Here is an 18,393-nt window from a genome sequence, read left to right on the forward strand (position 1 = left end):
GCTTAAAAAGGAATGAGACGAGTGTGGTAAATAATGCTATTGATTTTAAATCGCGGCCTACACGGATTCGTGAAAGTACCTACTGAATTGTTATATGTTATCACTGCCCAGAAGTCACGACTAAATAACTTCATTGAAACTCCCCTTATCATGGCCATGCAGTACAAGAATTGCTATGCCTTTGCTAGGGACAGACAATACCCCACTGACACACTAGCAGCTAGGCAGTCCATCAGGAACTAGTTGACTATGTATCTGTTTCAGTGATTTCACGATACACTTGTCACATTTCCGTTTCCCTCAATTACACAAGTCATGTTCATGAATGATATTACCTTTCCGTATACACCATTTAACATTCATTTCGTAAAAAGCAAGTCGACAACAGGTCACATTTACGGGGAAAAGAATTGAAATGTCTTTCTTTGATCTCCAGACAAAACCATTAATGTACTTAAGTGAAATACAACAATGTGTACGTTCACTATTCAAGAAAATATAGATTACACAAAATGTCCAGGAGTGTCATTAAATCACTTAAGACGGTCCCTTGTATTATGTTTTAGAAAAAAGAACTTTGTCAATCTTATACAGTAGCTTGTTTCAGCGTCTATGAATAAATCTGTCGTTTCAGCAATGCGAGCCTTCGTAGTGCCAAGCCCAACCAGCCCAAACCAATCAAAGTAATATCGTGGTCTAGTGCCCTGAACCATTCTGCGTTATGGCCTGTTGTAAACGTACATTAGTGGACAAATGGTTTGCTCCGAAGGGTCAGTTGACGGACAAACGACCAGCCCCTATCCATATCAGCAGCCACAAATAACCCCATCACGGGTGAGGCTGTGTTTAACGTTCAGGAAAATATGATTATGTAGCTGCGAATATAGCTAATGATAACTGTTGAATATACCTCCTAAAAACATGTGGTGATCCTGGAGCACTCGTTGAAAGCCTCGTAGACTTAGGAGCATACTGTATGCAACCACGCGTATCCAAAACTAACCACATGGTATTTCGTATAGCATGAGTGGGTTCCGAAAATACTCTCATGTCAGTAAATAACATGAGAGGGGGTTTAAAATACTCCTAATTGTCTAAGTAACATGACGAACATCACCTAACAAGAACAAAAGAATGGTCCGAAGATGAAATAACTGTTTTAACGGGAAAGCATGTTTGACGCTTTGGTGGTTGTCACACGCAACAGTTTCAGTAAGAAACCAGTGTGTAATAAACTCAGTATATTGTATAAACTTCATTTAGTTCACTTGTAAATGTATTGAGAAATAATGCTGTTTTCAAGAACAAACCTTTATCAAAAGAATTTTCTTAATGTTGCTTCATCTTGGTACATGATGGTACAACGCTTAACAAGAGAATGTCTCCGACTACAGAACCGACACCTTGCTTCCTTTGTTCCCTTTGTTGCCAGGTTCATCTCGCACCGAATCTATCTTGTACCATCACTGAGATGGCCTTATCAAATAATGATATGCCGTCAGGTCGACCTACTGCTGTTTTATTAACACGCACCTACGACATCCGAGCAACAAACATCTCTGTTGAACCTAATTGCATCTGTTACATGCTGCATTACTTTACACGGGACTACCTGATGGTAAGTCGTATTCTGCCAACTTAAAGTCTTATTGCGTTGTTTCAAGCATAATTTATTAGAAAATGCTGAGCATGAGTTTATATTCTTAATGTTATCATAACATGATGACATATGCATGAAACGGAAAACACGTTACATTCTCTTCCCACAGAGGTTACATGCCACAACTCCGGAGGAAGACATGACAAGTAACCTCTGTGGGAAGAGAATGTCTACACAAATATCTGTCGGTGTCCTAGATCTGAGCAGTTGATATGATGCACCACGCCACAACGTTCTCGCCAATGTAACGTCACCCTTGTCGACTTCTTGCTTGTAAAACACTGTCACGTCATAATTCTTCGATTTCCTGGCTCATGACATGATCACAAGGATGTGTATTTCAGACCTGATTAAAGCGAAGATAGTTTTTCTCTATATTGGTCCGTTCGAATATTTCTGTATCTGTCAATTGCATATTTGCCTCGTATTATGAGAATCAGTATGATGCCAACGAAATAATTCATGAACTGAGCTATTGGACTAAATTGTTAGCATTTGTAGATTATGTGCTTGTCTTTACATACTGGAATATACATACTCTGCTTTGTATTCAATTTAGATTCGAACCAAATGATTTGGAAAAAAAACACCGGAATTTGTTATTTTTCGGGGAATGTGTTGATTACGTTTTGTCGATATGTACAGATAACACTCAGAGACTGTCTTGTGACACCCTGAAGCCTCTCAACAACACCCCGGCCCAGCATTAGAGATGTCACATAATTCAATAAACATGACACAGCAACGGCTCCATGCCCAGCTGTCTGGCTAAAGAATCAGGTGTCATGGCGTTGGTAATTCGGTAATTGGTAAGGCACACGCGGTGACATGTAACTATGTCATTCAAGGATTCCGGATTCGTTGCTGAAAGTAGGCGCAAGTATTACATGTACGATTTAGATATATAATTTGACTTACCATATCAGTGATATTCTTGAGAGGCATTTGAGACTATATCCATCAGTGGTATAGACTCACTAAAAGCACCACTGCATGTGTTTTACAATACATCAGTTCATGTGTAAAGAGTACCTTCGTACTAGTTAAGAACAATTGACTGAAGTAAGTAGCTACATTTACTCTATGAGTCTAAACGTTTGATGGGAAGTTTATAAAAGACGAGTATATTGATGGCAACTTCTGTTTTGTATAATCCAACGTTTACTTCTTTTCCCTTCTTCGGGTGATTAAGTTCACATCCATATACTCGTCTTACTAAATATCGCTGTTTTCTTTTGTCTTGTTTTAAAAAACGTCGCACTGATGGTACTTATTTACATATTAGTGGAACATTTGCTAAAATATTTGCTAATCTTCCTAATGAAACACACAGACTCAATATATTCGAATTCTGAAGTGTGCTCCGAGTATCTGAATCAGTGTTATGTTTCCTGCCTGCATTTCGCTTTGCTGTGCTGAAAGATGAGACTGGGCAAGAGATGTCACACAAACACAATAACACAAATCTGTGACACATGGGCATGTTTGGACAATGAGTTTCAAGGGTTTGAATGTCAATCCAATTATATAGTTTGCTATCACGCTATTTGTGTTTCCGCTAACTGTATAAGAGCTGATCATTTTGCTGCCCAAGATATAGAAAGAGAGTAAGCAGTGGCTTCCAATAAATGGACATTAAACGTAGCCTAGAGTTCTAAGTAAAAACTCAGACACATACACTAAACGAAATAATATACTGTCTGCAAAATATCTGGACATTTGATTCACCCTAAATCAAACACGGTATTTGAAAACCATGTATCACTATAGAATGCGGTCGAACGTCATACATTTTATGTAATGATACACGTGTGTATCTCCATTTTGTACAGTGAAACTTGAAATCATCGAATTACTACCTGATTCCGACTGATGGAGGGCGAATGGTTGTGGCAGACCATGTAAGTTAATGTCTCTGTGAAAGTTTTCAGTGGACCTTAACCTTGTATTGGTGGTCTTCAATTCTTACATATCAATTAGGTACATCTGCACTCGTGAAACAATTGCAGGGAAAGATTTTAATATGTCTTCAAAGGAACCTCTACAAAAAGGAAAAACTATTTCAGGTGCGGCATTTGTGTAGTCAATAATGTGTCCTGCATTCAGACGGAGCAAGGATTAGTATGGCTTCAAAGAGTATGATAGCGAGCTTAGGTAGGTCTGTCTGGGTGAGTATCATCCCCAGTCTATAGCCCCAGTTCATCCCGCGGTATATAGTTGAGAATTCATATCAGAAACCTAAAGAAAGGTCTCACTTGTTCATTAGAGCTGTTTGGTTCAAGTGGAATTCGTTTATCTCCAAAACACAATTCATGTCTTTGATCACAATCCTCAACAATCAACTGATTAGTAGTTATTTGTGGGTTTTATTCAATTTGCATGATAAAATTAATTCTTCAACTCCGTCCTAGACATAATTACATCTCACAATCATCTCACAAAGAGAAAGTTCCACTTTGTTCCTGAGTGAAATCTAGCAATAGGCCTAAAATATCTGGATTAACGAGATGAGCATTGTATGGCCGGAAGAATGTCTAGTTACCCTACTGTGTCCACTCCCAATTTCGGCTTGTTTTGTGTCAGTGTCTCTGTGAGACAATTAAACTCCCCCTATTTTCCCAGTTTAGAGGGCGCGGTGTCTGAAAAGTGATGATGTGCATTGTGCAAATCCCCAACCTGATAGTCAGAACAAGCCGTCTGGATATATTTGTTTCAATTCAGAAATGAAATATAAATTTTGTTGGGGTTTCGATAAGGGCTCAGGTTTGTCTATGTGAAAGAGAACAATACCACTGCGGGAGCCAAGTGATGGAAGATATAAAGGGTACTCATTCAGCCCCACACGCGTTTGGCTTGACATGTTTGGAGCGGCCAGTCTAATAAGGAATCGGTATTGTTTCTGAAGGAAAGTATATAGCAAATACACAGCTGTTTTTGCCTGACAGCTGCATACTGATTTAACGTTTAAGCCCCTTTTACACTCACCGATGTACACATTCCTTATTTGGGGTGAACACATACACGTGTGTGTACATGCCATATGATCGCATTTACTTACATGTGTCAGTTTCATATTTTGGGTGAACACACGCACGTGTGTATGCATTGTCATGTGATCGCGTTTACTTACATGCGTTTGTTTACATATTTTCGGTGAACATACATACATGTGCATACCTTGTCATGTGATTGCCTTTACTTACATGTGACGGTTTACACATTGTGGGTACATATACACACGTCTGTATACATAGTTATATGATCGCGTTTACTCACATGTGTCTGTTTACATGTTTGGATGAACATACACGCGTGTGCCTACATTCTCATGTGATTGCGTTCATTTTTATGTGCCTGTTTACATATTTTTGGTACATATGCACATGTGTGCATACATTGTCATATGACTGCGTTTAATTGCGTGTGTCGGTTTACATATTTTGGGTAAATGTACACAGGTGTTTGTGCATGCCATGTCATTGCCTTTACTTACATGTTAGCATAGCAAAATATGCACAGGTGTCTAAAAGCTTAACCAAAAGCTTAAGGTAGATAAGCTACAAGTATTACAAGATTCTTCCATGTAGCAGAAAGTGTCTCTACCTGCATTTCATCCAAGTATGCACTCTACATCTAAGTGGTCAACTGCATGTAACAAGTTGGCATCACAGGCATCGAAAGCATTACGGCCAGTGTACCAGCTATTTAAATGTAATCGTGCACAGTGATAAATTTGCATCAAACAAAGCAATAGTGGGTGAAACAGGTCGCTGCAATATATTGTGTATACCGGAATTAGTGTAATCAAATACTGGTTGAATCTGTTACAAATGGACTCCTTTGGATACCCAAAGCAGAGCTGTCTTCTTCTCAAACTCTAAACGATAATGGACATAACTGGGTTTTGGAGGTCAGATCTCTGCTATTTTCAAAGGGTTTTGCGTGGACTCGGTTATCACAAGTCGGTGATGAAAAGCTATTCATCAGCACTTTCAAACAAAGGTTACATTTGTCTATTTCTACCACAAGTTATCTGTCGTTATACTAGGGATTTAAAAGTGATTTTGACACAGAAACATGTATTACTTGTCTTCAAGACAAGTCTTTGTACGTACATTCTATAAATTTAGAATCGCATTGAACAATCTGAAGGTAAGTGCATACAGAAAGGAGGAACGACATTGCGACTCTAACATCTGCTGTGAATATTGTATGGAGTTCCACATCAAAGATGAAGTCCACATACTATTTACCTGTCCAAAATATCCTGCACTCCGAACGAAATATTTACCATGGTTAGCCTCTGTTGTGCCAAACAAATGTAACTTAATCAAACAATCAAATTGCTATCATTATATTTAAAGCATGTATTTGAAGCACGCCGTTCTGGATTATCAGTTTTGTTTCTTCATATCAAATCCACGAGGTAAGATAATATGTTGTGGTGTAATTGTACCCTAGGTCACATGGCCTGCAGTATTGAATAAACCAGTCTGAGACTCATTCTGAATCACTACATATTTAAGATATTTCTCGTCTCGTATGTCTCCGACAGCAAAACGATCTGCCCATGTAGAAGCCTATTTACAGATAGGAATGTTCACTATGGCCGTGATAACATTGTCATATATAACTGACAGTAACTGACACACAGTTATTGCATTAAACGGCCTGAAGAGGAAGGTCATGGCATGTTTCAAGTCATGCCTACATGACATGACATGACATGACAATGGAATTCTAACATTCTACCAGAATGACGCACATGACGCAAACAAAGTCTATTCAGTGAACCCACGTTACTTCAAGCATGTCTCACTGTCGCCGTTCCATCGCATGAAAACACACACCCCCGGCTATTTGTCATGAAAGGATGTCATAAATAGACACTGTGGATAGACAGTAAACATACAAACAGATAATTGTAAAGGTTATTTAGTCCAGATGAAAACAGTAACGGATGCAGCTAGAGTATTGTTGCAAGCTTGCTGGCCTCCATTACATTGCTGCTACTGTCGCTGCTTCTGTTGAACGACATGTACAACGACGATGAGTCATTAGAGGTATTTGTTGTCGCTCACTTCTATTGTTCAACCGTGGAACAGTATATGCCATCGATGACGCCTATTGGTGAGCGTCTGGCTCTGAAGCACACGTATTAGTCTGATACACGTCAGACTTATCGAGTTATGAAATCAACCCTGAACATACTGTAAGCGGTTATACATACAATTACGTCAATTCCAAAACAATGTTGAGTAAATCAAATAATATGCAGGATAGGCTATCTGGGAATCTAAGTATTCCACAAAGATGTTCAATATTAGATGTTGAAATGAAAATACATCACTATTCTGGTGTCCTGTAAAAATATTTGTTTTTAGTACTGAAAAGACATCTTTCAGTTTGTTTTATCAATTTAACCTAATGCAACATGTGCGTTCTTAGAATAACAGGAAGGATATTGACTTCAGGAAATTAACGCCAATATTTTCTTTCCAACACCAATTATTGCATGGAGTAGAATTGTGTTAAGTAAATGGACATAGTTATTATGATATTAGATGTCCTGATGAAATCATCTTTATTTACTGGATGACAAAGTACTTCGTTGTAACTCGCGACCACATAAGGAGTAAGTGGACCAACTGTTAATCAATTCAACCGAGACGTTGTAGGAGCATCGATTCTGATTCTTTAATCTTAAAATTCTAAATTTGAAGTGGTTAATGAAGAAACCCACTTCTGATTCAATGGCCGCTCCGCAAGAATATGCGATGTTGGACCATTATTCTTACTCTGTTTTCACATATCACAAAGATCAGCCTCCATATGCCACCGCGATCCACAGTACGTTGTCTAGCTTTGGTTGCCAGTGGTCGAAAGTCGAGTTTTATATAGCTGTAATATTGCCAGTGTAATATTGTCCCGTTGTGTGTTTCCTTATCTTTAACATCATCAACATCTTCTATACACAGGTTTAATATTTCACTGAGTATCAAGACTGGGATTTCAAATTGTTTCAGATTGTCGTTGGTGGTGGTGTTGATGCTGACCAGATAACCTTCAGAACATTAATGATTTTTATGTGGATGGGTATATGGATATACTTGGAGATGCTTGATATAATGGGAGAACATAATGTCTGGAGACACCAACCTGTACGTATGTATGTTAAAATGTAAAAGAGCTAAACGCTGATAATAAATTAAAGGCTGCAAGAACTCGCCACAGAATGATATATTACTTCTGAAAGAAACAAAAGTAAGGGTGTTAGCAAAACGAAGGGTTTAACCCTTGGACGTCAATAAACGATGGATCACTTTCTAATGTCTGAGGTGAGAGAAGATGAAGCGAACCTATGTTAAGAGCATGCATTCACAGCGTTAGGTTCCAAACTATAAGTTAGGGCGATTTCTTACCACATTTTTAAGGATCGTCATACGACTGTTGTTTAAAAAATTGTTGATTAAAGTAATAAGATTCCAGACCTCAGCTTTTACAACTTTTCATGAAAGACACACTTTTTAGGGGAACAAGTAACGTGTCTTTGCTTGTGTTTCTGACGGGTACCTCCGATTGGGCTGGATACATCCTCCTCGTCAATACATAATGTCATATAAATGTAACACCGTGTATGTATATATAGGATTACACTTTCTCGGAAAGGTAGAGTCTAGTAGTTTTGTTGAGTTGAGTCACATTTTATATTTGGGACTACACATTCTGAGTACTGGGGTAAATGAAGTCAGTGATTCTAACTACCATGGCCGAGTTCTATTTGTGAGATCATTGTGCGCCTTCAGTGCAATCTAACTGCTGATCGGTACAGAGGCCTCACACAGCAAATGTCCTTATTCAGAATCTTCAGAAAGAGCATTACAGTGCTTCCATGGCCCGACCTCGACTATGGCGGACGAGGACGTCAACCGGCGCCCCAGACCATAGATCAACGCAGGCTTTGCAAGACGAATGATTCCACCAGGTCGAATTCAAAACAGATATTGAAGAAATGCCCAGCTTGCAATTGGAACTGACGCCTTCATTTTGTAAGCTATGCATGTTGCAGACATTCGATCGTTTACACAGTGGAATTTGGCGGCACCTGATCCAGAATTATCTCACTTTAAAGTTAGATTAAATTCGTGAAAATAATTTTGAGGAGAGTATGAACAAAACATTTGACGAACTTTATACTATAAATTTACCGATCACAAAAGAGACAAAGTAGAGTTATAAAACAGTCAGTCTTACTTCATGATACCCTTCAGTCTGTCAGTGCCGTCTTTAATATCAGTTCGTCACACGCTTCTTTGACACTTGTAAGCCTGAATGTAAATAACAAAAGCCACATTTCCACAATCTTAAGAAATCATTTAGGAAAGACAGAGACATTTTACGACCCCGACTGTATCAGAGACTGTCAGTGAATCACCACCATACATTCACGATATTGGGTATTCACGAAATGTTGACGGGATTCGTCACAAACACATGCAAGGTTCGGTCTAACCACACTTGAGCAAGACTCTCAAATGACAAATGACACTTTAACATTTTCGTAAAAGTTCCAGAATGTCTGAAAAGTTGTGAAATGTAGACGCCAAGAGCTTAAGATCGAGGAATATTGTTTAAAGAAAACGCCGAAGCTTTAAATAGTTGGGAGCAGCTTTCTTCTGACAGTCTCGTGGCGGGTGTGTGACTATGAATCTTCTGTATACATGGAAATATGACACATTAACATGAGTTCTTACCCAAATTTTCTATTTACACACGATGTGCATATGCTAATTCAAAAAAACCTGCACATCCATGTTGAAGATTGTGGGTTTTTGTTGTTTTTTTTGTTTTCTTTTTGTGTGTGTGTGTGTGTGTGTGTGTGTGGGGGGGGGGGGGGGATGTTGATAATTCCTATTTCCAAGCAGATGTTCTGATGATATTGGTGGCACCCAGGGCGGTGATCCCCCGTATAGGTGGAATGTGAACCCTGGTTAAGCAGAGCATGGTCATCGTACTATTAGTCTAGTTTTCAGGAATCTGCACAGCACAGCTGATAACACGTGTTTGCATGTGAAGATGTTACGGAAATAATGCAATCAAATTTGCCATGAGAATGCTTCAATATAAACAGTTTCCTAGACGAAAACACTCAAGTGGCACTCCACAGTCACATGTCAATGATCCACGGTGCCAATGGTTCTTGTCTTGCATTCAATTAAGCAAAGTGAGTAAGCTTACGGAGAGGCAAGTGTTTTGCCTACGACGACCAAAACGAAACGAGGCATTTCAAAAGCGTCATTTGACAAACAGTTTGATAACATTTATCCCTGTTGCGTAGAAGGTTTTAATTTCCTATATTTGTCTTCAGAAGTAGGCCGCCATATTGAACGGTGTAGAGTGTGCATATCAATACCTCAAGCTGTCTTGAAAGAGACTGGTCCTATCTCAAACAAACCACACGACTTACACTCAACCATGTATCATGTATATATAGTATTTAACAATATTGTTGTGTTCCTTTGAGACTGACTAGCTCTCGTCATCTTTGAAACAAACAGATTGATTTAGCTTGGCACAGAGCCATTGAATACTTCATTTTTATAAATATACATGTGAGCAGTGAGATGACAGGGGTGCAATGTTTAAACAGGCGGTCAAGTGATCTAACGGCGTCTAGCGTTTCGTCCGCAGGCCACACCAAGGTTGTCATAGGTTTGGATCAAAGGTTCACCCTAGTGAGGATAGAAGTTTCTCTACATCCATCTCCTTTGGTTTCCAAATGGTGATAAATATCTACTTATCCCAAGTCACTATTTGGTTTCCTTCCAGCGTACTATGACAACTGGTCAAGTGACTTTCAAAGGAAGGACCTGCAAACCCCAAACGGAGGCTGGGTTCGTGGTAAAATAGAATTAGCCAATCGGTATTTTATAGCTAGTCGTGTTTTACATTTTAGGTGATGTTCTTCACAGAATACTTTGTGATGTCTGGCATAATCAGGAATCGACGGAAACGCTCTTCGGGGAGCTTGCAGTCTTGCGGTCTCAGTTTGGCATCACACGACCTGTCACAGATTGACATGCCACAGAGAAGAAAGAGGAACAGCTTGTAGAAGCAGTCAATCCCCATGATGCACTTCCGGATGTGAATCGTCCACGATGTGACAGACTCTCCAACAGAGATTCTCCTCCAGACGTTTATAATTGTTGACGTGTACAGTTAAATGTTGACTTTTAGTTAGTACACTGCAGCACGCGGTCATTAAACTATCACGAGAAGAATCTTAGACATGAAAAGCAGCCATGTTTGATCTACAAAAATTCAGTCCTGTTTTATCCATGCATGCCACCAGTTCCTTGCTTCAACTGACGATCACATTCATTCAAGTTTAGTAAAACAAGCGACATGTGGGTAAACACGTTAAAACCTTATCGCTGACGGCCACTAAATATGATGGAAAGATTGTATAAGTGGTCTTGTCAAATAATGAAATAATCTTAATAATAAATGATAGCATTAATATCAATGAAAGCCAAAGTGTAAATTGTTAACAATGTAATTTAAGCCACGATTGTTTGCGTTAACCAGTTGATGAAGACTCGTTTGAGCAAGTTTCATGATGCCTGAAGCTCGTGAGGTATGGTCTTCAAGAAACACAATTGTTATCCCTGTCATAAGTTGGGGACTGGTGATCTTGTATATCTTTAGACTGTATAATATGCTTTGACTTCAAGGTTTTGGCTATGTTTGGGACATTATAACCATCGTGCAACACTGTTAACATTTCATGTTAGTATAGTTTCTTTGTTTTTGTTTTGCTTTCTTTTGTCTTGTTTTGTTTATTTTTATTAATTTGGGGGGGGGGGGGGGGGGGTCTCGAATCTGGCTATATAAAATTTCTCCATTCTCCAACTGACTGTTGTTTGTAATGTTTCTCTTTTCACAGTAAAACCGATCTAAGCTAATGTATCCCAACAAGTGTATCACATAGCTGATGTTGCTTCGTGAGACTAATTAGAACTGATGTTAATACTGACCAGTCTTCTTCCTCCGACAAGAACGTCTTCAGTGCCCAAGCACGGTTGACGGACTCAAAGTGACCACCACGATGTTTATAGCCTCATTGGCTGATCATCACACATTAGTCATCAACAATATCGTTTACAAAGTCGTGATGACTAGGCTCCCCAGACGCCTTATCGTCAAGTCGGCATTAGCCCAGAGCCAACTGTCCCGAGACCGCCCTTCTTATTCTGTTTCTGTCGTCAGGTTTAACAGAGTGGGTGTATTACTACTGACAGTTGAAATGTTTCGTTCTTTCTCGGAACCATTTTGTTCATTGCAGTACCCGAGCATGCACTGGGGTCGACAGGCAGTAAGTTAATTTCTTTGTAGACAAAACCCAGTTTTTCAATAACGCTGATTCACTTCGAGCATATATTCACATGATATTTTATGCCACAGAATGTGCATTTGGCATCCGATATAATTCTATGCAAAAGGTCATCTTTAACATGTTGTGTAAATAAGAAAGGCTGCACCGATACTATTTATTTCCTTGGTGGTAATTTTGCTATGTAAAGAAGATAAAACACCGTTTCAGAAATTCTGGTAATAAAGACAACATGCAAGATATCACCTGTGCAGCAACCTATCCTGCACTTCCGATCAAATTTGTTAGCATATGTAAATTAAATAGTAAATTATTGTCATGTTCTAATGCAAATTATGTTTAGCAAATGTAACCTGACAACACCTTATGTGATTGTCCACTGCAGACACTCCACCAGAACCACCATTCCTGCTGAGTGTAAACACTGTCATAACACCTGCTGGAAGGGGGTATACATTCGGTAACAGTCAAGTGGGTAATTACAGCAGTGCCTAGGGGATTCAGTATGTTTGTCATATCCAGATCATGGGCATGGAGATGTCGCAGATCAGACAAATCATCAGCATTCTTCTACCAGAGGTCTTGAAACGAAGTGAAGGAATATAAATATGGCGAAAGTAAGGTATGTAAATATCTTGCAAGAAGTTATAACCAAACAGTATTCACTACTTTGTAAGCAGATAGAACATACCATTACATGACTCCCCTTTGAGGGGATATATGGTCAAAATGGAAAGCATGATTTCCGTAAACTGGTTATCTCTCTTTTTTTCAAGACATCATAAATATGCGTTGATAAATAAACCTTGTAATCAGCAGCAGTGGAGTGGACAATACGGACAGATTCATCCTCTGTGTGCACAAATATACATATTTGATGTCGTCCAGGTCCATGTATGAGGCAAAATATACACGTAACACAAACCATCTGATATGAAATACAACACAAACCGTGTAAAGATTTAGAATTTAGATGAAGTTACAAAATGCCTTTTTTATAAAACAGACAGATCGAAGTATGCAACTCTAAAGCAGTACGAAACACATGACCGCGATTTTTGTCTCTTTCGCGTCTTATATTAGCATAGTATACATTTTGAAGGCCGGTAAAATGTGTGGCGTGAGTGTAGATATTCCGCTGGTTTCATTCACATGATATTCACTTCACAGGTGGTTTCATATATTTAATCACATGCCTTGTTTCTTTAGTAATGGACCATAAAATCGTACTGGGTGTTACCATACGTAACCTCCTCTATATTATACGTAAGGATATTGACAAGATTCGTCTGGTCATATGTTCTGAGCCACCATGTGTTTGAACACACCACTGATATATACGTTTATCAATAATTTACTGAAAAACAAGACTGCCACTAATAGGCGTAATCATTCAAATGTTGCCAAAATGTGAGACGGGAGTGAATTTCAATTCCAAGATTCCGAATTTAAGACACCAGTTTTGGAAACCTTGCTGTGCAGACTACGGGATGAATCATGAACACGGAGCATCATCACGTGAAGATCGAAGGGTGCATATTTCCTTTATAAACCTGTCAGACAATAACATTTGTAACTTGGGGTGTTTGCTAGAGAGACCGACTTGTAAATACAACCTTACACATGTCATTTCCTTCATCAGTACTGGAACATTCCCCAGCAAAACCGAATGAAGAAACATAATATGCGACGCAATATCCTTGTATGAAGAAAATAGGTGTAAAGCTATCACTGGTCTGGTCAGATGCAGGTCAACTCATTTTAAAACTAAGCTGCATGTACCATAGAAATTAGTATGAACTAATTAACATATTAAATGTTGCATCTCATTAGATAACTCCCAGACCCATTCTCGAGAATATTCAAAATCTGGCTGACATGCTGTACATTCTGACAGACATGTACGTTTACACTGCGAGTATTGTAAAACTGAACGAAATGACTTCGTCTCCACCGTCATTGACAAACTGGATGCTTTTCTTATTTTCAAATTGACCGTTTGGGTGTAAATCATGAGAAGTTTGCACTTTGTTTTGGGGTTCAGAACAAACAGTATCTGGAATTGTACGCCAAACCACTTGCGAAATTTAAAATTTATCATTCTTATTTATTACTATGTCCATCTGTAAAATGTGGAAGGCCATCTTCTCTTTTCATGTGCAGTATAGCAATACATGTGATTTGTGTGCATATGTTGTATGGAATATATGCTTATACAGCTTGTGTTTCTGGGACTCCTATATGTTAATAAACATACTAGAATCATGCATTTGCTCTGTGAAACATCAGGGATATTGTAAATCTTCGTATTTAAACTCTTCAGGAAAAAAAGAAATTCATTCATTCAATGTTCCGCCTGCAAGTGGGATGCCATGTGAAACTAAGCACACCTCTCACCTTGACGGGGACACAGATGAGCACGAGAAGGAGATCAGCTGAAGCAAGGCTGGTTAGGAAGGCGTTGGTGATGCTCCGTAGACTCTTGTACCTGCACACAGCAAAAATGACGAGGAAGTTGCCACATAGTCCAAACACCAAAGTGATGCTGTACGCCAGAGACACTGGGATCAGTTCCTCCAAAGGCAGAGATGTCACGGCTACATCATAGTCGTAGTCATAGTAGTCGTTGATGTCGTAGGTATCGTTCACTTTACTGGTCGTGTTGACTTCAGTGCTGGTGTATTGTGTGCTTCCTACGTCGTGGGTAGGCCAGGTAAAACTACTCCCATCTAGGATCCTTTCTGTGGTGTTCTGCATTGCTCATGGATTTTATTCTCACTTTATTTATATCCAAGACACACAAGTTAGAATACCGTTAGAAAACAAACACTGTCCAGCTACCAATCATGGTACAAAATCCGGGAAATATTCAGAAAGTTATGTTGTAACTCATGGAAAGTTCCCTCTGCTGACGGCTGGAGCGTCCAAGGAATCAATATCTGTGGCAGCCAGTGGAAGGAGACAGAGGAGCTGCGCAATAGGTGTTGTGACGGTGCCTGGCTTCAACAACTGCGACTCACTAGTTTTAAACGTTTCTCCATCACGTGATATGGCTATAGGTCACATGACCGGATAATGTCTAAAGAACTGTTGACATCAAGCTGAGGAAAGTGGCCAATTTGTGAAGCCAGACTGAATATCAGTATGGTGGAACAGAGAGGGGCGTTCCTACCTCAGGCTTAGTAGAATATTCCAGTGGCGTAATTTTGTTTCAACATCTTCTCACAGCAAAATGTGTTATATTTGTATGATATAGATACACGATGAGGAAATTATATCTAATTTAGAAATTTTGTTTGAAGAATTCTGTTGTTTTACATATTTAATCAGGTATCCTTTACCTATATAAAGGACTGTTTCTGTTAATCTAATGATGAAGATGGCTGGTTGAGTTGCACATGGCCATGTGTCAAACGATACAGATATTCTTCACATTTGAGATTCACGAGCAACACTATATTGTGTTTTATGGAAGCAATGTTTACTTGCATCTGTACATTGTGTTCCAGAACCATGCATATGTTTTAGTCCGTTTTTGTGACGTATCCAAACTTTTACAGTATCTTAGTAAACCGACAAGTCTGTTCAACATTGCTTAAACATCTCCTCAACTGTATGGCCAAGAGGTGACCAATGGAGACAGAAGCACCATGAAGGTGATAACTTCGCGACCAACTAAGATATCAGAGGATATCAGGATATCTAGGATTCAAGACGTAAAACTGGTCTCTAGTAATATCGTCTCGTTTAATCTTTCTCAACATCTGGATGTCACTATTCTGGTGATTTAAGCGTTTCTTCTTATTGTGTTGCGTAATCATTTGAACGCTTTAGTTGCACTGCATCTACCCCACAGTGAGGATCTATCGTATCATTATAAATACCACAATACGCTGATACGATAGGTCCTTGAGAGGCTTCAGATTCCTTTGTGGTTCAAGTAAATTGGGTTATCATTACTACGGTATCTGAACATAGTGTCATGGTGTCTGAGAACATTAAGGTCACATTTGTAACGTTTCATTACAACAATAAATGGAATGGTGTGCTCTGTTCGTTATTGCTGATTGAATGGGCAGATCAAGACGTCAAGGCCGACCGACCTAGTCCATTGATGGAAGTAAGTTGTCAGCGGTCATGGGTTGTAAACACACTGCGGCCTCATTCAGTATAGGCTTAGATCAGGGTATGTGCGTTGGGAAGGAACGAATTGCATATTCTTTGTAGTCTATATTTAGCTATAGTGTAGATGGTGCTTGTATGTGCAAAATGAATAATCAATCTTTTCAAAAGGAATACACCATTATATATTTCGTCAATCAGTTATACTACCCACTGTTTCCCGTGGCCTCGTGTAGTCAGTACATCACGTAGTCGAATCTTCACATCTCCGAGATGGCTGCCTGGGTTTAGGTTCCTGGATCTTAGAGTGTGAACATGGATCCAGACTCAACCATAAAACTACTAGAATCTGTAATTTACTGTGAAATTGCAATCCTAAATAATACAAATGTTATGTATAGACAGCTCCGTGATTTGGTAGATAAGGCGGAGAGTAAAAAGTCGCTATTTCGATCCCCGGATGCGCCAAGACTTTAAAAGATGGTACTTTTAGCTACCTTGCATGGCGCTTGGCTTTAGCGATATGTAACGAGAACTGGTCTGCCACAGACAATTGTTTTTACTTTACCATCGCGTTTATCTGCCAATGTTTTTGAGTTGAAATTAAATTAAAATTTGAAATTCCAAAACCTACTCCGTCTTCCTTTCTCTGAGATAAGGTCAGCCACACTTAAGAGTCAGCAGTGCTTTATGTTGTTTCCTCTTGCCTCATAATCTATCTGGCGTCACAGGTAAAAGTAGGCTTTGTTCAGTGACAATCTGACTCGGGGCTTTTTCCTCTCTGGCCATTACCCGCTAATACCGTGTCATAGTCGTAAAGTTTCTGCCGAAAAACAAAACTTTCTGTCCTGGTTTTTGGTTGTGATAATGCTTTTTTTGGTGGTAAAAGCCAAGTCATGATTTAAGGACACCTTATCCAACATTTCCTGTAGTTGTGGACATACATCAGTTACAGCTGCAGTTCACGATGTCTAAGACGAACATCATCACAGGGTTCGGGGACTACAGGGCGTCGGTCGAGATCGATTGGAGTTGACCAGAGTAGTTTTTTTTTTCCAAATATCAATTAAATGTCGTAGTTGGGTTTTTCCTGATACATGCGGAATATCGATAAAAGTTACTCCTCAAGAGCAGAAGATGATCACGGTTTCGTCTAGCTTATTCAGATTTGCATGAAAACAGCTTCCTTTTATTGAACAATATTCTCTCAGTGTTTATTACAAGACGCAGTCAAGACAAGACTCATTTCATTCATTGAATCAAGATTGTCGGGATCAATACGGTCGCCATTCATCGTTTTGAAAGTAGTTTCCAACGTACATGAGACCTCTATCAGATGCAGTAAAACGTGGATCGTGTACCTGAATCAGATAATACATTCATAGTTGGTCAGTTCAGTAACTTCGGTCATTTCTGACTTGTCAAGACTATCAACCATGGTCGTTATATAACCAGTACAATGTCAAGCATGTTCGTTATAGTAACTAGTATAATGCGTATACACACATATCTTTTATGCTACTGTATAAATGACATAAACTGATCATATTTCACCCTATGTTATCATGCTATAATGCGGGGGGTGCATTTTGAAATATACCGTTCAAAAAAGTAGGACTGATAAAATACAAATGATGAAGCCAAGAGAGGATGTTCATGTGGAAATGTTTCATCAGTATAGATATATGTTACTTTTTCTCATATGCATTGGCATTGGCTATTGGTATGCTCGCAAATTGGAATACTCCCTACTTTTTAATGGTATATGTCTCATCTGCAACGTGACACTGGATTTAGTGATAACTTTTAAGTAAAATATTTCTTTCAGAAAAATACAGTCAAATGCGACCTCTTTACTGTGTGCAAATATCTAAAGATGTTCCACACATATCCGACAAGTGTTGGGTACTAAACGTGGTTTTAAACCTAGACTCAGTGACGAACAACATTTTGTACGGCAAACATTTCATTTCATTGCCATCAGAAGATTTCATTTACATCAGGTTACATGTGCATTGTCAAAAACTTCTTAATCTCTCAACTATGAACAGTAGCTAACTTACATTGCTCTGTATACAGATGCATGTGCGTGAGTGTGTGTGTGTGTGTGTGGGGGGGGGGGGGGGGGGGTGTTTGTGCGCCCGCGTATGTTTGTGTGTGTGCATAGTATATGGCGCACATGAATGTATTTTGGGAGAAAGGGCTTAATATGGTCTTA

At 39.2% G+C, this 18,393-nt stretch overlaps 1 protein-coding gene and 1 long non-coding RNA gene across 2 annotated transcripts in view; one reads left to right on the forward strand and one right to left on the reverse strand.

Moving 5' to 3' along the window:
- Positions 1 to 15,072, reverse strand: part of LOC137292203 (galanin receptor type 1-like) — a 37,356-nt gene extending 22,284 nt beyond the window's left edge. Inside the window, exon 1 of the mRNA XM_067823766.1 lies at positions 14,451 to 15,072. Coding sequence (XP_067679867.1) covers positions 14,451 to 14,810 — 360 coding nt within the window. The 5' untranslated portion in view covers positions 14,811 to 15,072. The remainder of the gene's footprint in view (positions 1 to 14,450) is intronic.
- Positions 1,503 to 11,572, forward strand: LOC137292205 (uncharacterized). The gene is made up of 2 exons (XR_010957293.1): positions 1,503 to 1,618; positions 10,617 to 11,572. It is a non-coding gene; the product is annotated as an uncharacterized lncRNA (long non-coding RNA).
- Positions 15,073 to 18,393: the final 3,321 nt, after the last annotated feature.

The sequence above is a fragment of the Haliotis asinina genome, chromosome 7, assembly GCF_037392515.1.
Source record: "Haliotis asinina isolate JCU_RB_2024 chromosome 7, JCU_Hal_asi_v2, whole genome shotgun sequence".
NCBI classification, from domain to species: Eukaryota; Metazoa; Mollusca; class Gastropoda; order Lepetellida; family Haliotidae; genus Haliotis; species Haliotis asinina.